This window comes from Pyxicephalus adspersus, chromosome 11, assembly GCF_032062135.1.
Source record: "Pyxicephalus adspersus chromosome 11, UCB_Pads_2.0, whole genome shotgun sequence".
In the NCBI taxonomy this organism is placed as follows: Eukaryota; Metazoa; Chordata; class Amphibia; order Anura; family Pyxicephalidae; genus Pyxicephalus; species Pyxicephalus adspersus.
The window spans coordinates 60949051-60974850 of NC_092868.1; the positions used below are offsets into that span (position 1 = coordinate 60949051).

Consider the following 25800-nt stretch of genomic DNA (forward strand, 5'->3'; position numbering starts at 1 on the left):
CGAACCACTGATATATATCCGACCCAGTACCATACACCCTAACCACTGATATATATCCGACCCAGTACCATACACCCGACCCATTGCTACATAGCCGACCCAGTTCCATACATCTGACCTCCTAATATATATCCGACCCAGTACCATACACCCAAACCACTGATATATACCCGACCCAGTACCATACACCCGAACCACTGTTTTATACCCGACCCAGTACCATACACCCGAAGCACTGATATATATCCGACGCAGTACCATACACCGGAACCACTAATATATACCTGACCCAGTACCATAAACTTGAACCACTGCTATATACCCGACCCAGTCCCATACATCTGACCCCCTGATAATATACCCGACCCAGTACCATACATCTGACCCCCTGATAATATACCCGACCCAGTCCCATACATGTGACTCCATGGTATATACCCGATCCAGTATTTTATTTCTGAACCAGTGCCATATACCCAGGCTGATAGCACCTCATACACCTGACCCACCATAGTATACCAGTGTTGTATGCTTGTTCTGTGTGTACAGAGGGTGAAATATTGTCAGTGTAAAGCCCAATGGGGAAGTCAAAACCAGAACGTCCAATCAGATGTCATCCTTCTTTGTGTAGGTAGAAATGAAAGGCAACTTCTGATTGGTTGCTGGGTGCAGCAGTATAAATGGTTCCTCCATTGCCCTCTGTCCTCGGCTGTCTGGCCATTCTGGCCCATTCACTGGTGGGCCGTGGACTGAGCGTTGGAGAGAAATGGTTATACACGTTGACTTGGCCCCCAATATCAGCAATTATAACTCTGGGATAGGATGTGGCACAGACAGGGCCTCTTGTCTCCGGCCCGGTGTCCCTGAAGGTACCAGCTAGAGGCCCTCCATGACAGGTGGTGGTGACCCCATCACACTTTGTGTAGGATGATAGCAGATGGCTGATTGGTTGCTTTAGGTGATTGCGCTGTGGGATGGAGTCATGTCACCTCACAGGTTGTCACCTCCCCGGCTGTTCTTTATTTATCTGTCGTGTTTCCGGATGACGCATGGTGTTGCGCTGGTGTAATGCGGATAATTGAAGAGTTCCCATTGAAGGTGGCGGCATTATAGGCGCATTGTCGGATTCTACAGATCTGGGAAAACATGAAAAGTGCGTCGGATTTCTGTGTAAATGAATTGGGCATAAATTTGGCGTGGGCCGTGCGGCGATGTCGCTCCTGCACCCTCTCTAATTACTCCAGCTGTTTCTGTTTCATCTCCTGCGCCTCACGTCAATAAAGTCTGCGAGCAGATGGTTCACTATTGATTATCTCGCACTGCATGCCAGCCACAGAACACGGCGCTGCTGGATGACAGACATGGCGCCAGCTGAAGGTGACCCGTCCTCAAGCTTGTCTAGTGGTCCAAACCTGCACAGGTAACATCCAGCGCCCCCCGGCTCACCCATCACGAGGAGGCAAATCTTCTATCAATCCAGCTGGCACACTTCCCGATATCTGCCCTCACACATAAACTGAAAGCTGACATCAGGCTTTCAGGGGCTGATGGAGGAGTATTGGAGAGGGCAAAGAGCTTGTGTTGGCTGTCACCGGGGTTGTGATTTTCTATCCCCGTTATAACACAGGCAGAGCTGCAGGCTGGGAATGGTGGTGACACCCCCACTGGATGATTCGTTCAATGTCTCCAGTGTGTCACCAGTGGATGTGGATATTTGACTAGGAATGCCATGTAAAGGGGAGCTCTGCTTTAGACAGAAATTGCCCTCTCCTTGTTACCCCAGAAGGTAACCTATCCCCAAGCAGAGCCACCCCCACATTCTGCTATTAAGAGGAATCTGTTTTCATTACAAATATTTGCAAGGTGTAAAAACTCCTTTCAGTGAAAAATAAATTGTAAGGATCTGTCGTGTCTCAGCTTTGTGATAGCCACGATTTGTAGTGTATATCGATATCTCCCGGTACTTTCTGAAGATCTCCCCCTCTGTTTTGGCAAATAAATTCCTCAAAAGGGGATTATCCACTTCTTGATTTTATCCCAGCACCTGTTCAGCCCAGATGCTGATTGCAGCATACATAAAGATGGCCAGTAGAGGGCCCCCCACCTATCAATGCGTTATCCAGCTTGCCTCTCTAATTTTCATCTCTCATCTGTGTGCTTCTGCCGAGCGGTTTTGATATTTTTGTCTCCTTTTGTCTCTTGACAGCAATTAAGATTTTTATCCTGGTTGTTCTGGCTGCCATTGTGCGGAAGCTTCCAGCGCACACGTTGGAGAGAGCGGCCGTACAAAGTGTATTTTAGGAATAATTAGGACTCTGACATTTTAGGCAGGAAAATTGGACTGGAAGTCTTTCTCTCCAGATTTGGTCCCTGGGGGCCACGCAGAACACTGACTGAGATAATTCTCCTCCACGGGAGCGCAGCGCCATTCTCAGCCCTGAAAGGAAGCCAATATCTCTGTCCTGCAGGAGGTTCCGGGGTGACGGTCAGCACGCTCACAGATAATTCTATCGCTCTCTCCAGCCGCTGCCATTATCTATATTATAATCAGCAAGCTGTGATAACCTCTCCGCTCCAACGCCGAGTTCTCAGGAAGTCCGTCCCCTTCTAATATTGGACACAGTGCACCTTCCATCATTTCCCCATTGTGGCCGTTATATTCTGACCTTTACCTGAAAGTCCTTTTATCTCACATTCACTTGCTGTTCCATATTTGCTTTCACTTTATATTTATTTATAGAGATTTTTAATGTGCCCTCTAGTGTTCATGAATATTAGTGAAGGTAATCATGATGTGTGCGGTGGTGTTGCTGATGTCACTGATATCTAAAGCAGGGTACTGATATATACATGGGGTGGAGACTTACCGTAACCTGATGGGGAGGGGGGTGGGGGTATCTTCATTTATTGTTTTCAACTATTCCATTGTTGGATCATTTCTATCCTCCTTTCAATTGTTGGATCTCTCCATCCCCATCATCCATTCCATTGTTGGATCATCTCCATCATTGTCACAAGGTTCACTTTTAGCACTGCTGCAGACCTGATTGTAGCCATGGGAGGTGTTGTCTTCACCCCCAGAGCAGGACAGACTGGGGTTAGATATCACAAAGTCCCATCTTGCTCCTTTCTCTGGGCCCTGGTATTGGCTGGCTGGATTGCCATGGGAGCCCCCGTTGTATTCCAGCCTCTATGCACAGCTCCTCCCTCTGCCCGCCCCTGCGGAGCCCTTCCTCCCCCTAACAACCAATGTCCAACTCTCTGGACTGGAGGAATATTTCTGGGACTTTTGTTACATATAATGGGGGAAAGAGGCAGAGAGCTGCAGGCCCCCTCCACACAAATGAGGGAGATGTGGCAATTGTGTCATACGTATATGCGGCGCCTACATCCTGTGCAGGAATTATTACAGCCCACACATTCATTCATTGGTGGGGGAGACATTTCCCTGCACACAGCTGACTTCCTGCCTGTCAGTGTCAACTCTTTCTGCACGTCAGCTTGGATTTTTAATCTTTCATCTTCAATGTCCAGTGATGAAACATTTGGGTGATCGCTCTGTTCGGAGGATAAAGTCACCACCCAATCTGTAGTGAGCCCCATCCATACTAAAATGTCTGACTGGGTGCAATATATAATCAGGGAGGAGGATGGGAATTCATTCTGTCCGGCATCTCCGCCTCTCCTGATATCTCTGTGGATTCTCTGTGGATGCCCGGCAGCCTCCGGGAATTATCGGATCCGTCATAGGAGATTCTGCGTCCCATTTTATCCTAATGTTTTCATTCAGAGTAAAATGTAATAATATCCCGAATCATTAACTGCCCTCTCCATAAACCTCTTCATCATCCTCTGTTCTGCCTGATATCCATTCATATCCTCATCCATACTGATAACAACGATTGGATGATTGATGATGAATTGTCACCTGGGATCCAATTCTCATCCTGGGGGAAGATATTCACCTACGCACAGCTCACTTCCTGTCAGTAAAAGTGGAGGACCCCACAATGTGTGATCAGTGAATGTGGGCCCTACATTGTAATAACTTCTTAGCTGAGGACAAGACATGACTGCGGTAGGCAAGAGCCCTCCTTTAACCAACACACTCCTTCCTCCTACAGCAAAACACTTGTAAAATACCAGCAGACACCTGCGGTGAAAATGGCCGTTTATTATTTTACAACTTTGTAACCATATAAAGACCGTAACTTTTATTCACATTACAACCACCTCTATGTTATTACCAATCAGGTGACCCCAATTCCTGCCCTCGGGTGGTAGGTCCTCGCAGGCTTTACCTCTCTCACACCCGTTTACCTGTCTCTGCTTTGATTGATATCTTCCGGGCTCCCAGGTGCCACTCACTATCTCGGGAACAATATCAATCACGCAGATCATAACCAACCTTAACAACTCCTAACTTTTGGAGCCCCCTTACCATAGATGGCTCTCCGCACACCAACATTTTACCAATCCAACTCCACCACACCCACGAGGACCTCACCTGTATCCTCAGGGAGGGCGGACGAGGATCTTGATTCCTCCACAATTCTTGACTTTCCCCCTTACTCTCCCTTATACCCTCGTCTTTGCCCACCCTTTGTTTTCTTTATCTTCCTATTAGGTCATTTTCCCCCATCATGCCACTCCCCCTCCCCCTCTTCTCAACCGCAGGGGAATGGTTCCTCAGGTGTGGAGAGAGGTTTTGATTGGGTGACACTGGGCCTCAGGGGTGGGGCTTCCCCTTTGGCAGCAAGAAGAATACACTAAGCAGGATGGGGGTAAACTGACGGGTCTTCTGTCCATTGGCAGGAATAGGGACTCCCAGGATCTTTATTGTACACAATATCAGACAGCAGGGCCAAGTATCTATCATGCAGAAGCTGCACTCCCTGTGTATGAACAGCTGTCATGTAAAGAAGTATAGATGCTCACTGACATATCCCTTGTGATTGCAGATTAAGGCTGGAGGTATGTCAATCTTGATCATCAGCCAGGTCGTTATACAGTCACATGATCAGCTTTATAGTCCCGCCCATAGATGTGCCACAACCTCCAGTGCACATGGCTTAAATGGCACATCCTGTGCTGCGCTCGCTGTCAGGTCCGTGTGCCCTGGTTTCAGTCAGTGGGGTGCCCAGCGGTGTACTTGGCATGGATGGCACGTCCTATGCGGGATTTGCCGGCAAGTCAGTGTGCCCTGGTGTCAGTGGGGTGCCCAGTGTTGTACATGGCACGGATGGCATGTCCTGTGCTGGATTCACTGACAGGTCGGTGTGCCCTGGTGTCTTTGGGGTGCCCAGTGGTGTACACGGCATGGATGGCACGTCCTGTGCTGGACAGGTCGGTGTGCCCTGGTGGGCATGGATGGCACGTCCTGTGCTGGACAGGTCGGTGTGCCCTGGTGTCTTTGGGGTGCCCAGTGGTGTACACGGCATGGATGGCATGCCCTGTGCTGGACAGGTTGGTGTGCCCTGGTCACACTGTGCTGTGACTCACAGGCCCATCTGGCTGCTGAACGTTCATTACAAAATGTGCGTCCAGGACGGCGAAGCGCGAACGGGGTTAACGGTAGACTGGCTGTGCCGTTACAGAACGTCCTGTCACTTTGCGCTGAGCCTAGCTGTTTTGAACCCACATGGGACAGTGGACGCCCATGAAAAATAGCCGGCAAGTTTTTGGCGAAGTGCTGACACGGTGGAATGTGACTCAGACATGCGTTTCCCACGTGCCCTTCTCTTCTCTCCGCAGAGGTCCTGAGGGAGCAGAGGATGGAACAACGAGTGTCTCTGCCCATCTGCTGGGGGACTCCTGGGAGTATCGGCTGAATGGCGCCGGGGTCTGTGCCGCAGTCACAAGGTGTGAGATTGCCCGTGGCACCTGTTCTGCCTTCCCACCATCAGAGCCGAGCAGACTCCATTTTCTAAATCTCTGACCTTAAAAAGTGCTTTTCCTGCGTGCGCTGTTTATGACAATTCATTCCCTCTGTGTCCCCCGAGACTTCCGCCGCGGCTGCTGAATTCACAAGTTTTTTATTCCGGACTATTTTAGAATGTCCTTTTCCATAAATCGCAGCTATGAAGGACGCATGATGAGAATATACAGCCAGCAAAGTCAGGAAAAGAGGTGCCACCTCACTCAGGGGCACCACATCTCACCGGGGGCACTCCGCACTGGGCTCCTTCTGGTGCAAGAAATGTAGTTATGGCTGCCACTTTCTGTAAGAGATCTTCCACATTTCAGGAACTGACGGATCATTCTGTAAGGATGCTGATCCCGAGGGGTTCTCTGTGGTGCCCATTCTGCCAATCCACACCAAGGTGCAGTGCCCTGCGTCCTATTTGATATATGGGTAAAACCCAGCAATTTTTTTTTCCTGATTTCAGCTCACCCATGGCATAGGATAAGGAATCTGATTGGTCAGTAGGCAGCAGCGCCAATTTCTAGAGAATCACAGCTTTTCCACCATGTTGGTTAGATCACCGTGGTATGGGTTGCCGATATAGCAGGTGGTTGGCACACAAAGATTTCCTTGTTTAGAATTTGTAATAAATGGCACCTGAATAAGTTGCTAATTTCAGGGGGCATAGTTGTTAGTCAGCGGGCACCGGGCGTTGTGTCCTTACTGCAGCACTCGGCGGTATTCCGGTTTGATAGGTATTCTGCCGTTTGATAGGTTTGCTCTGGTCATGTGATGGTTGTCCCTGAGGTTCCAGCCGATTCTCCATCCCGTGGCATTGAATGAAATAAAGGAACGTTGGGTGAAATTGTTGGCATGACGCAGTAAATGAGCGGCTGTGATCACCCGCCGCCTCCATCACACACTGACGGGAATATTCAGCTCTGCTGTGAAATAATTCATAAAAGGACGGAGCCGTTACAAATTCTCATTCTGGATGGATTTGGGACACTTTCCATCTTATTATGGACACAAAGCGATCAATAAACAGCTGACGCTGCAGCCGCTCCGCTCACTTTGGAAGAATTTATATTGTGCTGTAAAAGCAAATCAGAAACGTCTGCGAGCGCCTGGAATGATTGAGGGCAGATTGAAGACGGCCTGACACCTCGGGGGAGATGTTCCTGGAAGATCGGGGCCACCATTTCCGGCCAATCAGATTTATATTTTGTCCAAATTATTACAGGAAATCATTTAGGGGCAGCAGTGACAACCTTCGTCATCCTTCAGTTGGACAGGAAGTGAGATGTGTCCCAGGAAATGGCTCCTCGGAGGACTTTCTGTTAGACTGATGGGTGGGGTCCATCATATCAGCTCATTTGCATATTGGCCCAGACATCAAATCGTACAAAAAAACAAATCTTCACAGACCCAATTGGCTTTATCCAATCATAGGAAGATCTAAATTATGAGACTTGAGAGACAACCATTGACAAATCCTTCCTAGGACCTCAATGTAGCAGCTGAGGTGCCGCCCCTTTCGGGTGCTCCGCCCTAAAGGAACAATTGTCTGCCCTTATTTTCCAATCCTTATTCCTCCCTCCCCTTAATGTTTAGGTAGGACTGCTCCAATTCATCTCCTATTTCAGATCCGGTGATTCAATCTCTGTGCTTCCCAATGCCATGCAGATAAATCATGGCGGGTGGTGGTGACGGGGTGCTGTACATGGCTTCCTGAAAACATGACACCACCCGGCCTCTGTACTCCCCTCAGCCATGAGTCATGTTATTGGGCAGAATGTATTTGTATGCAGACCACCTCAGGTAATGCCCACATGCCATACTGAGCCTCCATGATTGACAAACTGAAATCCAGTGAATGAAAGGGGCAGTCATCTCACAGTTCCCTCCGTTGGTGTCACCAGATTGGGAGTGAAACTTGGTGTTGTCACCATGCTGGAGGGGAAGCTGCACCTGAGGGGCTGCAGTGGGAGGATCTCCCTGCTTCTTCCATTCTTCTGAGCTTCCTCCTCCATTAATACTCCACCAATAAACATAAAGGGTATAGCTGTATAGTCATTGTGACTTTCAACATTCACTGGTGATGAATCGATCATTGTCATGCTCCAGGAAGATTAACATACAGTGAATGTTTGCACCATAAAAATATTGGGGCCAATTTTGGAAATCTTTCTAGAAGTAAAGTGATAATGCCGATTGGTGGCTCCTTTCCAGATCACGTATTGCGATTATACCCTGCGATCGGCCTCGCCATCCGCGCGCCTCTCACATGGCGCATCCCCGGTCACCTCCAGCTAAATGTGGCGATTGTGTGCGGATCTCTCCCTGCTGGCGGATGAATAAACAGTGAATGAATCACTCGCTACATTCCCAATAATGAAAAGAGCAGAACCTGTGAATTGCCACCTTGTATAATCAGCTGCAGACACGGAGCCAACACATTAATAAAATCTGCGTTTGCTGTAATTTATGACAAACCTTCCTCATGGCTGGGAGTTTCTGCCATGGCTACAAGTGTTGTGGCATCAGCAGAAGGCGCCGCGCTGTGTTTGTACATTAGGCGGATTCTGCGCTGTGGTGTGAATGTCACTAATCTGATGTGAATAATTACAGTGTAACAATAAAACAAAAACTGAGAAAACAGAACAATTATCAGCAGAGCTACCGCCAATTACAGCAAAATATGAAGAATTTCCCAGCGCTGGGGTGCCAGGCAAAACGGGTCACATGGTACCCCAAAACTCCCCCCCATCCTTCCTCTTCCCCTCCCCCCCATCCTTCCTCTTCCCCTCCCCCCCATCCTTATAATTGTGCGTATTGTTGTATCAGTGGTGGGAGGTCGGGATGGATTGGGTTATATAATACACCGCCCAAAATATGAAGAATTTCCCAGCGCTGGGGTGCCAGGCAAAACGGGCCAATCCTTCCTCTTCCCCTTTCCCCTATCCTTCCTCTTCCCCTCCCCCCATCCTTCCTCTTCCCCTCCCCCCCATCCTAATAATTGTGCGTATTGTTGTATCAGTGGTGGGAGGTCGGGATGGATTGGGTTATATAATACACCGCCCAGTGGCCCTGTGGCCCCGGAAATCTATATGTGACCTCATGAATCTTCACTGGCTGTGATCACATGACATCATTTCTCTTCATTGGCTGTATACAATCACATGACATGCTGGCACTTGTAGTTCTGTACAGAAGTCGGTCCATATATCACAATATGGTCTCTCTGTCTTTCAGTTCCCCCTCGGATAGTGGATATCTCTTCCAATATCGTTGTCAATGAGGGAAGTAACGTCAGTCTGAGCTGCATCGCCACGGGAAGGCCGGAGCCGGTGGTGACCTGGAGATACCTGTCCCCTAAAGGTAAGATAAAGAAAAACGTGCGTTGATATTGTTGGTTTTGGGGAAAATTGAATGGGGGGAATGGGGGGAACATCTGATACATCCGTCCATCATCAAGCCCAACCATGGAGATCTCTGCTGTGTGAATGTGCCACGGAGAACGTTCCTTCACTACCTGGTGCCGCACTCCTCTTTGTTATTTCATCAATAGAAGGAACTTTATTTTTAGGGTTGATGTATTATGCTAAGGAGCGCTCCCGCTGTTAGCCGTGCGCTGGTCACTAGGAATATATTTATATCGGGCTGTAAGTTCTCCTGCTACCTGCTCTTACCGTGTATATCACCTAGCAATAATGTAACATTCCATACCTGACAGAGCATGCTGGGACTTGTGGTTCCTCCACATAAACCTCTCTGCTACCTTCCTATTACGTTTCTGAGAAGTTTGCAGAACCTCCATAATACATCGAGCAGAATGAAAAATTCCTGGCTCCCAGGCTGTGTACACTTTCATCCGCCTCTTCCATAGTCAACATCCAAGTGGTCGGGGTCTGTCAGTGGGCGGAGACAGACCTCCATATTCTCAGCAGGACCCCGTCATCCCCTGCATGGGAAGTGTTCAATGTGATCGCCTGCCAGCTTCCTGCCCTAAATACCAAGAAAATGTTTTCCCTTCTAACCCTGCCACCAAAAATGAAATATTTACCCAGCATTGTACCTGACGATCCTTCAATCCTGGAGGGCTCCTTCCTCTATAACTCTCCTCTCCTGAAATACTCTGCCCCCCCCCCCCCCTGAAATCCTGTGGACTGCTCCCATACTTTTGTCATGACAGGTTCTCTTTGAGTATGTTGTAGATGCATTGATCCCTCCCTGGTCACATGGTACTGATAGTCATGTGACATAAGGTGTATTGGTGCTGGCAGTGGGGTTCTGCTGATATCGGAGGATTGGCATATCCAGGTGACTTTCATTTACAATAACAGCGTGCTCAGACATTGGTGGCAGCTTCTGAGCTGGTTGGACTTTCTGTTGCTCTGATTGGCTGATAGTCTGTACTGACCTGTGCACACAACAATCAGAGAGTTGTCCATATATGACAGCCAATCATAGCTCTGTATGATGGTGTGTGGCCCATGCATCTGATGATCAGGGGCCCTAATTCTGGCTGCTCCCTGCTGATATCTGTAGAAGCCCCTCATCTGCCTGACGCTCCGACTTCCATCTTCTGATCTTCCCTCTCATTTATCTGTGTGCTGTGTGATAGTTCTCCCTCGCTCCCCTCATTATTGTTCCCCTGGAAGCACTGAGTGGCCCCTGACCCCTCCATTCCCAGCTCTTTTCATGCAAAGTGAATGGTTGGCCCCACTGCAGTAACGTTTTCTAAGACTCGTGTAAGCACGGCGCAGGAGGTGCCAGATGCCATTTTGTTCATTTCCAGGCAATAAAGCAGCTTTCCATCCTCTGAGGGAAGATTCCTCACACAAAGCAGTGATGGTAAAAAAAGCTGAAAGCAGAATTCCCAGAATGTAAGATAAACCCCCTTGTATGATGTCCGGGATTCCCCAATATCGGGTTCCTATATGTGGCCCAGGAATTCTGATTGTCTCGATGGGTCTGGGGTACCACAAGCACAACCTTGTATGAGTTTAGGGGGAAGATTTGTGATTTGCATCTGATCAGCCAGCTGCCTGGCGCTCGGTGTGCACGGTTGGCGCTCGGTGTGCACGGTTGGCGCTCGGTGTGCGCGGTTGGCGCATGGTTGGCGCACGGTTGGCGCGCTCTGTGCTGGTGCCCGCAGAGGTTCTGTCTGATGTCGTGCTGCTGTTTTGGTCAGAATGGCCCTCTTGCTGCTTATTTATAGAACATTGATCCCCGATCATTAGCATGGCTCCTCTTCCTTCTGCTGCTGAACTCTAGTTATAGTTGGTGCTGTCCGTTAGCTTTATTGTGAAGACATTGAGAGTGCCTGCTGTATATTGTGTCCTGGAGTTTCTTCTTCCTGGATTGAGATCATCATAGTGCCATCTTCCTCTCCCATAAAAACTTGTGTCCCCCATGTCATTGTAATGGGGACACATCAGTGAAACACAATGTAAACTTCTACAAAGTTCTTCTACAGACACCAGAAGGATCGTTCAGAATAGTGGGGGTGGGGAGGGGACAAAAGAGGATTATCCAATCACAGGACAGCCTGTAGATTTATACCCGCTTGATCCATTACCCAAAGAACCAGTGGTTCTTGAAACCCAATGACCAAAGAGGATTGATGGAAAGCAGAGCCAAGGTGCAGCGGAGGCTGGATGGTCAGTCGTGGGGAGCTCCATCATCTACAAATGTATTATAAGGTGTGTGCATGCTGTGAGTGCTATTGGGGCTCTTATGGCTCCCCCACACCCAGGACTTTAGGTCCTCCTTAATACCAGTACTGCCAATCTGACGGATAGTTTCCTGTAATAAAGTGAGACTCCGGAGAGACATGCCCTGTACAAAGCATTAGTCATCTGATGTCCAGTTTTGGGCTCCGGTTCTCCCCCCAGATCCTCCATGTATTGGGCTGGCGTGGGTGGCTCTCAGTCCGATGGGCCTTCGTTCTTTCTTCTCTCCGCTTGGCGATACAAACAAATCTGCAGATGGCGGTTTGGTGGTCAGAGTTCTGCTGATTGGAAGGCTGACAAGCGGTAGCTGGAAATTGGTGAAAAACAAAATAACGAGAGGGACTTGTGACCCCCAGAACATGGACACACTTTGTTCTCTGAATTCTTTGTGATTAGCTGTAGGGATGACATTGTTTCCTCTGCAGACATCGCAGGAAAAGTACGGTGAGGTTTTAGCAGATATTTATAGATATCGCAGCGATCCACAACATCCAGAATCCTGCAGCTTCCCGGTCCTGACATGCGCCCGCTGCATTGGGGGGATTTTATAGATTGGAAATGTATCATCATTTCTCAGAAATTCATCACTTTCCATGGAGAATGAGGGCTGAAAAGGGAGTGATGGTAGGAGTGGTGAAAATGGTGCAAGAATCGGTGAATGTAATGGTGAATGGAGGTATTGGAAGGAATGGTAAAGGGAGCTGGACATTATGGACAGATGTGTATAGTTGGGCAAGGAATGGTGGAAGGAGTTATGGAAGGAACATTGGAGGAAATGCTATAAACAATTGTGAAGGAAGTGAGAGAAGGGAACAGTAAGCATGGTGGTGAAGGGCAAATAATGGAAGGGGTAAGTAAAGCTGGGTACACACGCCCAATGCTTCTCGCCCCATATTCGGCTGAGAATCTGGCGTCTGTACAGCGCCCGTCGTCCATCGTCCGAACGACCGTCCTGGCGGATCCACAGACGATGGATGACGAACGATCCTAATGCAAGAGAAGGGGGAGAGCACAGCGGGGTGCCACTGCATCGCTCTCCCCTCTCTATAGAGCAGAATATGTACAGCACTCGTTCATGCATCGTGCAGTCCTTAGCCGTTGGAATCCTTTCCAAAGACAATAATTGCATGTGTGTATGTAGCTTAAGAACGTGGTGGAGGTATAACACAGAGACATGAGATTCTGGGCAATCACAATTTTTGGTTCTGGCCTCGGATAACAGCTGGTCCAAACCCTGGACATTCAGAAAGGACTGCCCCCCCCCCCCCGGCAGCCCACCGGCTGGACCTTCTGCCCCCAGAACATTAATTGCCCCAATAATTGCCCCAAGCCTCTGATCTACGTCTGTATATCCCAACTTAATACCGGGTCATTTGGTTCCTCGTCATCTGAATTCTCGGCCCATAATGGCTCGTTAACCACAAATCTATACCAGGAATGAGCAGAACTCCGCTGATCTGCCATTTCTGTACAAAAATATTTTGGCAAAGAGTTAAACCCCCCGACTCGCCTTTCCCTTGAGTCGCCCCAATAATATAAATGCATTAGATGTGGAATATTCGTGATTGGACCCCATAGACGTACAACATGGAGGTGAAGGCCTCAGACATGGCTGGAACAGATTTCATCTCATGATGGACCGGGGAAACACACCCTTCCCGCCATCTTGTGTGGCCCCCAATATTATAGGCTGGGGATTGCTTTCTCAGAATGGCGTGGAAGTGACGCCGATGATTTATGTGACCCGCCATTGTACGCCGGTCAGTGTCACACTTTCTTTATATGAAGTTTCCTTCTTCTTGGTTCTGGTTCTGGTCCCGGGGATGACAGTCAGTCACATGACCTTCTATATTCCTCTCATTTACCTTTACTGGAAGGGTTAAAGAACTTCACAGCTCAATTGTCATGGTTACACAGAACTGGTCAGTCAAGTTGCCATGGTTACTCATCTCCTGGCACTGCATATTTAGTCCCAAAGTGTTGCCATGGTTACCATTGGCCAGTGTGACAAAGTAACAGGTAATTACTTCATAGGGGTAACAAATTGGGAAGAAAGAGAGACTATGGAAAGGATTCTTTGTGCTGGCAGATGAGGGGAGGATGGGAGCAGTAGTCTGGGGGATAGTTGCCCCACTGCTCCGTCCACTTGGGGGCGGTTGTGGTCAGATGGCGGTGTACCTGGATTCTTCTCCTGGTGAAGTCCATTCAGTCAGATTATCCGGTGAATATTAGCGGTTTCCCTGACCTTCATACAGAGCCCCCGCCATAAACTCCGATCTGCAGCAGGGATATACTGACACAGGGTACAGACCTCCAAATTCCACCCCCAGGTCCCCCCCCCCTCCCCGGTACCAGGATTCATCATATCTGGTACAATTGCAGTGATGCAGAATTCAGGAAGCATTCAGTGCACATCATTCACAGGCAGGTCACTGAACTCCTCGTGGGTGCAATTGTCAGGCTTGTAAGCCAATCAGAGTCCAGTTTACAGAACTCAGGTCAAAGATGGTGACTTTAATTGGTTTCTGCCGTTTGTTCTGATGGGTCAGAGGGTCTCTTATGGTCGCCAGACGTCGGTAGTGCCCAATGTGGTGCCCACATCTCCCGGCATGCTGGAAAACATCTCAAGCTCATTGTCTGGAGAACTTTCCCCGGATATTTGTTGTAAATAATGAAATTCTGATCAAAGCTCCATAAATTGTCTGTGTGCCATTCTGTGTGTGTACGGGGCCCGGTCCTTGGAGCCCCATTTGTCACAATTTCCAGAGATTTATCTGCACGCCACTGGCTGCTTTTTCTTGTTGTTGAAGATACAAAAGTTGCCGATGTTTAGTGGAAGCGGTTTGTTCCTTTGCAGAATGTGCAGTAATTACAGCATTCCGCGCACACCGGCCCAATCTCGGCCTCTTTATCACTCGGCAAACAGAAAGGAATGAAGTGGGGACGCTCTTGTTGGTTATTAATGGGCCAATCCAGAATCTACATTTACACAGAAACCGATAAGAACTGATATGGGCCGCCAGGAGAAAAGCCCATTAGGAGTTTCTGGCCGAGACGGAACGCCGGCGCCGTCCTGTATTGTAATTATGAATTTGCCCAATGAGTGCGGCACGCGAAGGGTTACTTCTAATTATGTGGGAATTACATGTCTCCAAGGTGTCGGGTTATTTCTAGGTGAGCGCAATGGGATTCGTATTAATAGCTAATTGCGATAGGCCGGCCTCTTGTCAATCATTTAAAGCAATATTCTCCAGAAAGATTGCAGAGAGGACGAGTCTATTTTTAATTGGCGGCCAAATTTGTGTGACACGGAGAGCATAATTAATTTTTTAATACAGATTTAATCTTCTATTGCTATATCAAATTAGCTGTGAAAGGCTTGTTAGCATATAAATGACTATTATTCTATTACCTCTCCTCCTCAAATGAAAGAGAGTTCATTTAACTCCGGCCAGACGGCGCCTCCGATATTACCCGCGCTCCTCGGAGTGTGTGCTTCCAGCTACGGACCCGGCACCATACACACAGATACCAATAATGCCGGGCTGGCAAGGTTCTGACCCAGATATGTTCTGTCTCAGGCAGGTTCCAGTCTGGGGATTTACTGATTTTTAGGTTGTTCAGTATGACACAATACAAGAGTCTGTTAATATAGTGCCAACATATTACGCAGCGCTGTACAAAGCCCATAGTCATGTGACTAGCTGTCCCTTAGAGGAGCTCACAATCTAATGTCCCCCCCATACTCATATGTCATTATTACAGGAGGACAATTTGGGGGAAGCCAATTCACCTAACGGCATGTTTTTGGAATGTGGGAGGAACCAGAGTACCCGGAGGAAACCCACACAGACACGGGGAGAACCTACAAACTCCATGCAGATAGAGTCCTGGCCTAGATTCCAACCGGGGACCCTGCGCTGCAAAGGCCAGAGTGCTAACCACTGAGCCACCGTGCTGCCCATATATTCATAAATACTGCCACTACTCAGAACAGACAAAAGAAAAAACCTCTAGGGGGTATTTTTGGGAAAATCAATAGAAATTGTTTTATTCATCATAAAAATCATTTATATTTTAATAATCATCCAATATAAACCGAAATGTTTCATCACAAAAATGTTTTAGATTTGTCTTTGTGGTGCAAATGATTCCTGGAAGTGGTAAAATATCGGTGAAAGGTGTCACATGGGTTCTAATGAGACGACGGGTTAACCAATCATGGATGAATGTTCATTCCTCATCTCAGAGCGTGTGATTGTTTTATGATGAAACGTTTATATTTTTATTGGATGATCTGATTTTTTATGTTAGAACTTTTTACATGATTTATTTTTACATGATTTTTATTTTTATTTGGAATGTGCGGTGCTGTTGGTGGTCACATGACCCCATTCCCGACTCACATTCCGCATTACAAAGCCCAACCTGGAAAACGGGCGCAGCGGATTCTCCAGCTGTGCACCAATGAGAGCTCAGGATTTAGGGTGGAGTAAGACACATGGATGACACATGGATGTCATCTCTATAAAATGGGAGGAATCATTCATAGTCGGCCATGATAACTGTCCATTCAGGATGCCTCCCACCTCCCTGGCACCGTGGTGGCATTAGACTGGCAGCTCATCCACAATGTTATTGGTGATCACATGGCACTTATCATTCCGATGCCTCTGGTGAGCTGTTTGCTGTAAGGGTACTTGTGAGCCGCTATAAGGAAGCCACTGACGCCCCCCCCCATCCCCCATATATCAGCCCGGTACCGCCAATCTCTTCCTGCCGCTGGGACCGCGTGCCTGGCACGTGGAGGAGGCTGAAGGCCGCTCTGCACTTCCTGCAATCATCAGGTGAGTTATAGCGAGCCTCTGCAAAGTGTCGCCAGACGAGGTCGTTACGCTGTAAAGTGGCTCCGGGCGCCTCAGTGGGGCCACTTTATCGTCGGACTAATTTACAGGAGAGAAAATGAGAATAAACTGGCAAATGGTGGCACTCAGCCTGTGTATTGTGCGATAATTATTATGGCTGAGCCCCATTTAACATTCCCCCAACATAACGGCTCCCAGGACGCCCATCCCACACCCGTCTAATGCGATCCAAAATCCGGGCATTAATGAAGAAACAGCTTGGATGACATTAGAGCTTCAACGAGCAATTAGCAATATTCAGTACTAGATAAAAGCATTTCCATCTCCTCGTTTATGAGGGCCTGGGGGGTATACAAATGTATCTTATATGGGGGGGTTATACAGAGGTATGTATCTTATATAGGGGGGGCGGGCTATACGGAGGTATCTTATATGGAGGGGTATACGGAGGTATCTTATATGGAGGGCTATACAGAGGTATCTTATATAGGGGGGGCGGGCTATACAGAGGTATCTTATATGGAGGGGTATACGGAGGTATCTTATAGGGGGGGGTATACAAATGTATCTTATATGGGGGGTGGGGTATACAGAGGTATCCTATATGTCGTGTGTATATATATTATTTATATTATCTATCCGTTATCTCTTGGTGGAGAATTTGGGGGTCACCAGGCAATAAGGCCCCTGCAGCTCCTCGTGTCTCCTGATATATTGCAAATTGTTTCCAATATATTGTATATGTATAGGAAGGACCCCCATACCGAGGTCACCACCCTTCCCTCCGCACTCTGAATTTTACTGCGGCCCCTCTCCTCTAACACTGTCTCCCTCCTCTCTTATTTCTGCCCCACTTCTCACTCTCTGTTGCCCCCCTCTCCTCCCGCTGCCCCTCTTCTCACTCTCTGTTGCCCTCTTCTCTTCCTGCTGCCCTCTTCTCACTCTATTGCCCCCATTTGTGTTTCCCCCGCCACCCCCTGTGTTATATAAGAGTCTGATTTCTATTCCTCTCCCCTGTGAAGTTCTGGAAATATTTCTGGCAGATATAATAAGACTTGTGCAGTTGTTTATCATATAATGTATACACCGGAGAAGAATGCCTCCCTCCCGTACAGATATAATTATCTTCTTTCAGCATTTGCAGCAACCGCAGCTAAAACAATATAAGGAGGGACTCCGAGACCCAGACGGGTCAAATCTGTCAGGTGAGCACACCTTTTTTCCACCAGTATACTGGATACACTGGCCACGCCCTTCAAAACTTCAGTCCCTCCCCCTAAGAACCTCAACAACTTAGAACCTCAGTCACTGTCACTAAGAATATCAGACATTCCATTCACCTATGAACCCCAGTCACTCCTCACATCATTCACTCCTCACATCATTCACTCCAACTAAAATCATCAGTCACTTCCTGGCAGAGCAGTGGCCAATTCCTTCTATTTCCACTCTTCTACTAACCCTCAGCCACGCCCTCTCGGAACCTCAGCCACACCCCCTCGGAACATCAGCCACGCCCCCTCGGAACCTCAATCACTCTCCTATAGCTCTCCATTAATGACTTCTCCCTCAGAATCTTGGGTCACTCCCCTTCAGTATCTCATGACAAAATCGGCCACTTCCCAGGCGCCACCAAACGTCAGACCAAACTCTGGCTGTACATATTGTGTGGGGCAATTATAAAAGAAAAGTTCAATATAAGGTTGGCGTCCCCCCGCAGTGTTTTCCTGGCGAGGTGCCGATTCCCTATAAATCTCATTATTTGCCAACGCAGGCTGAAGATTTCAAAGTGCCGCCTGGAAGTGGATTGAGTGTTTATCCACAAAGACAAAATATGATTAGCAGTATATCAATGAAAGCCTTAGATTGTCTATAAATAATTAGCACTTTCATTACACGCCAGACATGAAGGCTCGGCGTTATCTGACGAATGCCGGGACATTCCCGTTTATCGGCACGTTACAGGTCACCTTTGAAATGGATCGGTTGGTAATGCTCAGTGGTTTGGTGTAATTGCCGAGCAGCATCAGAGCAGAATGGGGATCCCCGACTTCCAAGTGCAGAATTGTAGAAATCATTTGCTGGGCCTCCTGCACTGACTGCGCTCCTTCGCATCAACCACCATGCATGCGTCGCATTTCTCCCCTTCTGCGCTGAGCTCCAGGAGGCCCCAGAAGACATCTTACTCCATTATGCAGTTTATCTGCTTTGTCCCAGTTCTTCGACATTCTATTTATGAAGCGCCGGAGAGCGCACAATGTGATTTGCTATAATCTTATTTTTTATCAATAAAAGTCTCTGTAATGGGCAGCAGGGAGAGAAGGATTCACATGTGGAGTGCTGACGATTTCTAGCTCTCCTATCCCCTCCACTAGCCATAACCTCACATCCCAACACTCCATACAAACACTGCAGCTGTGCTAAAGTCAGTAAGCTTACATACCAATAAATCAGGAACACAACAGGGGGATGGGAGAATGGTAAAGGGGTATTGAAAGGGTTCTGAGCACAGTTCAGGGGCAGAAAGAGGATTGGGACACCTTGGAGGGGCAGATAGGGTATCGGGGCATAGTAGAGAGATAAGGAGAGGGTTAGGTAGGCGTTGTGGAGGGGTAATAAGGCCAGGATATTGGAGTATGAAGAGTGTGATGGGGCATGGAGGAGGGGATGTTAGGGTACAGCAGAGAAATAAGGGAGAGATTAGGGCATGGCAGGGGGCAGAAGGGTTTTTGAAGGAAGAAGGAGATATAAACATGGCCAAGGGATGGAATGGGGGAAGTTGGGGGGCAGAGAGGGATGATGGGGCAGATATAGGTATGACGGGGGGCAGAGAGGGATGATGGGGCAGATATAGGTATGATGGGGGGCAGCGAGTGATGGGGCACATGTAGGTATGACGGGGGGGCAGGGAGACATGATGTGGCAGATGTGGGTATGACACGGGGCAGGGAGGAACGATGGGGCAGATGTAGGTATGACATGGGGGCAGAGAGGTATAACATGGGGGCAGGGGGGTATGATGGGGCAGATGTAGGTATGACAGGGGGGCAGAGAGGGGTAATGGGCAGATGTAGGTATGACATGGGGGGCAAGGAGGGATGATGGGGCAGATGTAGGTATGACATGGGGGCAGAGAGGTATGATGGGGCAGATGTAGGTATGACAGGGGGGCAGGGAGGTATAACATGGTGGCAGGGAGGGATGATGGGGCAGATGTAGGTATGAGGCAGGGAGGGATGATGGGGCAGATGTAGGTATGACAGGGGGGCAGGGAGGTATAACATGGGGGCAGAGAGGGGTGATGGGGCAGATGTAGGTATGACAGAAGGGCAGAGAGGTATAACATGGTGGCAGGGAGGGATGATGGGGCAGATGTAGGTATGACAGGGGGGCAGTGAGGTATAACATGGGGGCAGAGAGGAGTAATGGGGCAGATGTAGGTATGACAGAAGGGCAGAGAGGTATACCATGGTGGCAGGGAGGGATGATGGGGCAGATGTAGGTATGACAGGGGGGCAGGGAGGTATAACATGGGGGCAGAGAGGGGTAATGGGGCAGATGTAGGTATAACATGGGGGGCAGGGAGGGATGATGGGGCAGATGTAGGTATGACATGGGGGCAGAGAGGTATGATGGGGCAGATGTAGGTATGACAGAAGGGCAGAGAGGTATAACATGGGGGCAGGGAGGGATGATGGGGCAGATGTAGGTATGACAGGGGGGCAGGGAGGTAGGTATAACATGGGGGCAGAGAGGGGTGATGGGGCAGATGTAGGTATAACATGGGGGCAGAGAGGGGTGATGGGGCAGATGTAGGTATAACATGGGGGCAGAGAGGGGTGATGGGGCAGATGTAGGTATGTCATTGTCAGTACGGCAGTGCTCGGTGCAGACATCGGTCGCTGTATTCTCCTTCGTTCTGAGTTCAGTCACAAATACCCCGAATTTGATTAATCTAATAGGATTTTCGGTGACTTTCATCGGGAATTTATCTTTTCTTTTGGATTTTCTGTGACTGGGGGATTACACGCTGGCTTTCTTAGTTGAAATCCTCCCGTAGAGGGGAGCAGCAAGCGCTGGAAGCATTCATCCCATTATGGAGAGCACTCGCATATTTCCAGGGCAGAGCCGGTGTACAAGGACAATGCACTCCATATTTCAGGAATGGATGATGGGGGGGTCCAACACCCCAAAAAGTGATGTGTTTGGGCCCATTAACTACACATAGGACTGCCTGACTGCAGAATTGCATTGTGGTAAATCAGTGATACCATGCTGCAGGAGACAATGGATGTCTAGTCACCCAATTTTATTTTTATTACAGGGATGCATTCAGCGGGAAACTTTAATGGGAAATTGTGGGTTTGGATAAATTGTGGGCAATAGTTTGCCACCCTAGCTGCCACCTCTCATGCAGGAGGGCCACCCACACAGTAACTTGTAATGAAATTCCCCCTCCGGCCACATTCAGGCCAATCAGTATAGCCCATGGGTAAGCATGCAGTTTGAGATGAGAACATTGGGTACCCCATGTCATCCCTGCTGTCCTTGGGCACAACCCTCATACAATTTATTGCCACAAATCATCCACAAAATACAACACCCAGCAACCCCCACTTGTCATTGATCCCTGGTTCACATCCTGATTTTATCAGTGGTACCTACAACACCAAGTAATTAGAAAATATCTCTTCCTGCCACATTTAAGCCCCCAGAGCAGCCCATCTCAACGTGTAGCCTTTACCTCCAGCTGCCTATCTCCTCCAGGTCTTCCTCCACCTGCCCCTAGCACCTGTCTCTGCCACATTCACGCCCTATAGGGCTTTTCCCGGCTGTGGGATTGGAACTGTGGGAGGTAGTCTGGTTGGTGGTGGGGTGGGTCAGGGGGGCATTTGGTTGCTTCTTTCCATGGTCTATTTGCCCCACTGCCCCCTACTCCCCACCCCCAACTCCTGGTAGTCGGCTCTATGATTCTCAGCCTGGTTCTCTCTTGGTCATCTCCTGGATTGAAAGATAGAACTCAGGCTAGGACACGGATTGCACAAACCACTGGTGGACGTGGCATAGTCCTGCACATCCAGCCTGGGGTAATGATGCAGAGCAGTGTGCAGGGAAGAAAGGTTTACATTATATGTTTATATATTACTATTCACATAGATATACCAGTGACTTGCCGTGTTATCCCAAAGTGTAAATTTACTGACGGTTGGTAAGGCAGCCAGGCGCAGGTACAGAAATTTACATTCCTAAATGTGTGGATGTCAGAAGAAATGAAATGATAAAAGCTTCCCACGCATGTGAAAAAAGTTTTTGTGGTTTTTGTGTCTTCCGTAAATAGTGTTCAGCTAACTTTCCTATTAATACAAAGTAAACAGAAAGCGAATTCGGCACATGCGCGCCGTCTGGATCATGTGATCAAACATTTGTGCGGATGATGATGTCACGGAGGTTTGGTGTGCAGGGGATGGTCACTCTAGGATGACGTTTTGTCAATAATTACAAATTTGTGAATATGCATTTTAGCTGTGTCCACATTCACTCGGCTCAGTCGCTCTTTTCACATGGTCTTGTGTGAATACCGGGGATGAGTTTCACTTTGCCTAAACTTCTTTGTAAATGTTATCTATCTGCAGAAACTTGGGGGTTAGTGGGCTACATTGAAATCCCTTTCTTTTAATTTTTACACGGGGTCCATAACTTTATAAGTCACTCAGATTGTGGATTTATTTTGGCCAAATCCCATTGTGAAGGTGAATCTTGTAAGTAAAATTTGTCCGTCTGATAAGCAAACTGTTTCCAAAAAAGGCTTAGAAAGCCGGGCACTGCCATGGGGGGCAAATACTGGTAGAAGAGGGTCTCTTCACAAAGCTGTGGTTTCTCTCTGTATATCGGCCAGGACACCTGGGAGCACTTATTTTGATGATAGGACAAAAAGTAACTAAAAGTAGAAATCTGCTGAATGCAAATCCACCAAAAAATTCCACATGGGGGTATTAAAGGGCAATTTTGCAGAATCTGTAGAAATGTGCTGCTTATTCCCAGTTGGTCCTCCTACCTGCGGTCCATGCTCGCTCGTTCATCATGCAGAAAGTTGTCATCATGTATCAGTTTGCTAGTGCAGTGCACTTTCCTTCTGTCCTATGTCTTTGTCCTCTGCTGGATATTCTGGAAGCGCAGAGTGTGATGACCTCTATTAACTGGAATTATTGGTTGGCACTCATAGGTTTATGATGTGTGAAGATGTGAAGTCATTTGTAGATTAGTCCCCTTCTGCAATGCTCTTATTGTGAATAATTTCTCCCCGTATATTATTCTCTGGTAGGAATACCAAAGCCCTAGGCAGGTGCACCCATCCTGCCTACAAAAAAAGGGGCACCAACCATCCAGGAGCTGAATGATTAATAGTTGTCCAATAAGAAGGATTTTCCTGAATGGGGGATACTGGATTATATCTCATATAAACCTGGAGAACAATATCCAATAATGTAACAATGCCCAACGATGTAACAATATCCAATGACGTTACAATATCCAATGACGTAACAATGCCCAATGATGTAACAATATCCAACGATGTAACCATGCCCAATGATGTAACAATGTCCAATGATGTAACAATGCCCAATGATGTAACAATACCCAATGATGTAACAATACCAATGATGTAACAATGCCCAATGATGTAACAATGCCCAGTGATGTAACAATGCCCAGTGATGTCTCTGAGCACTGTGTGGGTGCCGCCTTCCTGCCAATGTACAATGTACCCACAATACATATTGTGTAATTATTAAGGTGTTTGGGGCAACTGGAAAATATTACATTACAATATTGTTGTGGCTGGGGGTTTGTTTTATGAGACGTCTGATAAAACTGAACTGTGTCCACTTGTATTTTACAACTATCTCCCATAAGCCCTCCAGTGGTGCCCAGAGGGGAGTCAGCTGGGGCACAATTCCTGTTTAGGGTGGAGGAGCCAGGCCTGGGAACCCGCAGTACCTGATATGCCGGGCCTGGATGGTTAATACGTTTTGTAGAAGCTTTGTGTAGTAATCGGTGCTTCACTGCCCAACAAACTGGCACCCATGTGTTGGTGTGGCATCTCTGTGGCTATCAGTGCTGCTCGGGAGATCTCTCCGTGAGTGGCACAGAAGGACGATGTTCTTGTTTTCAGGCTCTGCTCGCTTTTTATGCGTGTTGTTCTGTTTTTAATAATCTATGAAATAAACATGTATTTTTAATGAGAGTGTTTGATTGCGTGCCTGGGGTGGCTGTGAAAGATAGATGACTCTATTTAGTAGGCATTTCTGTAAATCACATAATGAATTCCTTGTATTAGACAGAGAAGTGACACATTAAGGTTGGGCTGTGAGAATTCTTGGCTGCGGGCATAGATGTGACACGCTGACACCAATGTGACATATTGCAGCAAATAAATACACGTGGCCTTTTATTTACTATGTAGCCAGTCTGTAATGTTTACTACGCTGCTTGTTACTTTATTATACAGAAGAATTAATAATGTTCTAAATATGGTGAGAAAATCTCTGCCTGTTTTTTATTTGAAGATCTTGTGCTTTCCAGAGTTCAGCCATTTCCAGTGTATGAGAAGTTTGGCTGATATTTTCCTATATGCAGAGTTCCACCACAATGACCTGTAAACTGGGGGGAGGCCAATGGTGGTCCCTGTCTGGGTTCGTCTCCTCCTGTAAGGGGTGCTGCACATCTACAGCTGGCAACAACCAATCAGAATTCAGCATTGCAATTTGTAGGCTCTGTAATTCATGACAGATGATCTGCCTGCCCTCTATCCTCCGACCTAAGGCAGGAAGAATGGAGGGTTCACCAATGGATGGGCCTGCTGTGTGTTCTAATGGGCTTATCACATAATATAAACTGCTCCTAGGTGCCAGTAGGGGCCCCTTAGACAAAGCAATCTCTATTGTGGTTGTTGCCCAGTCACTGTAAGTCCGCAGGTTGTAGTGCACATGGCCCAGCACTGACAGCCCACAGTGCTAAGCTCTCTGATAACATGACCCAGAGCCTTGAAGAATATGGTGAACAGAGTGATATTTAGTCCCTTGCCACTAGGGGTGCTGTACAACCCCCCATGCACCATTTATCTGATGGTCAGTAACGGATTCCAGGCTGCCGCCCCCACAGTCCTCTGGTTGCTGCCCTGGCAAAGTTTTTATGTTTTGGTTATTGTAATCTGAGCACTCCGTAAATGGTTTGTACTGATTTTCTTATGGTGGGGCCTAGTTACCCTGAGAGGGCAGATTTTCTCTTTACAAATTGTTCCCCCACCATGGAGAGCTTTGTGATTCCTTCTCATGTAATATGAAGGTTCAGCTGGCATATGATGGGGGGGCACTGGACATGGCCTGGATTGTGTCTATCATTGGAGCCCTGTAACAGGAAGTCACCCCCCTGGCTGCGGTTCCTGGTGGTCCCCAATGATGCCAGGCCAGTAATGGTCGCCATATTCCATATAATTTGCACCATGGCTCCCTGACGGCCATATTCCTCCTGTAGATCAGCCGTGAATGGCGATATGGGAATCGATCAGCAGTTAGGTAAGTGGAAGGAGTTGTTGTTGCTATGGGTTACACGTTGTGCAGGATTGTAGCTGCGTACAATGACTTCTCTGATATCATAACCTTATATCTTCCGTCGGGCAGATGGCGGAATCCGTCCAAGGGGAAGGCTGTCTTGTTAAAGAATGCTTTTCTGGTGTCTGAACATATTTTGATTGCTGTTATGTCCCAGCGCATGAAATATTAAGCAGCGCTCTCTCTGTATTGGAATTGGAGGATTTTCAGTCATCATGAGGCCTTGTCTGTATCAGGCGTTAAATGTGAATTATAAGAGGGACGAGGCTCCCTTATGAGGGCTCACATTTCTGCAGCATATCGCAGATCTGTTTATTGGAAAACTTTACAGCTTCTTATTGTTATAAATGATGGAAGTCGCTGCAGTTCATGTATTATTTATCGCTACAAACAAGCTGCTCCTCACAGCCAGAAACAATGAGCTGCGATTCTAACCTGCGCTGTCATTTCATGTCCCGTTATATCTGCTGCTCAGGGGTGGGGCGTCTGCTCTGCTCCACCCACCCCAAAAATGAAGGTTGATCATTGCACCCCCTCTGCTCCATCTACCCCTCAATTGTGGGATCATTGCACCCCCCTGCAGATGTGCCCTCATTGCACCCCCCCTGCAGATGTGCCCTCATTGCACCCCCCAGCAGATGTGCCCTCATTGCACCCCCCTACAGATGTGCCCTCATTGC

At 47.9% G+C, this 25800-nt stretch overlaps 1 protein-coding gene across 7 annotated transcripts in view; it reads left to right on the forward strand.

The window, feature by feature from the left end:
• The window catches only part of LOC140341477 (neurotrimin-like), a 261202-nt gene that overhangs the window by 211770 nt on the left and 23632 nt on the right, over positions 1-25800 (forward strand). For all 7 annotated transcript variants that reach the window (XM_072427279.1, XM_072427285.1, XM_072427282.1 and 4 more), the window contains one exon: positions 9161-9286. In XM_072427279.1, the coding sequence (XP_072283380.1) occupies positions 9161-9286 (126 nt within the window). The remainder of the gene's footprint in view (positions 1-9160; positions 9287-25800) is intronic.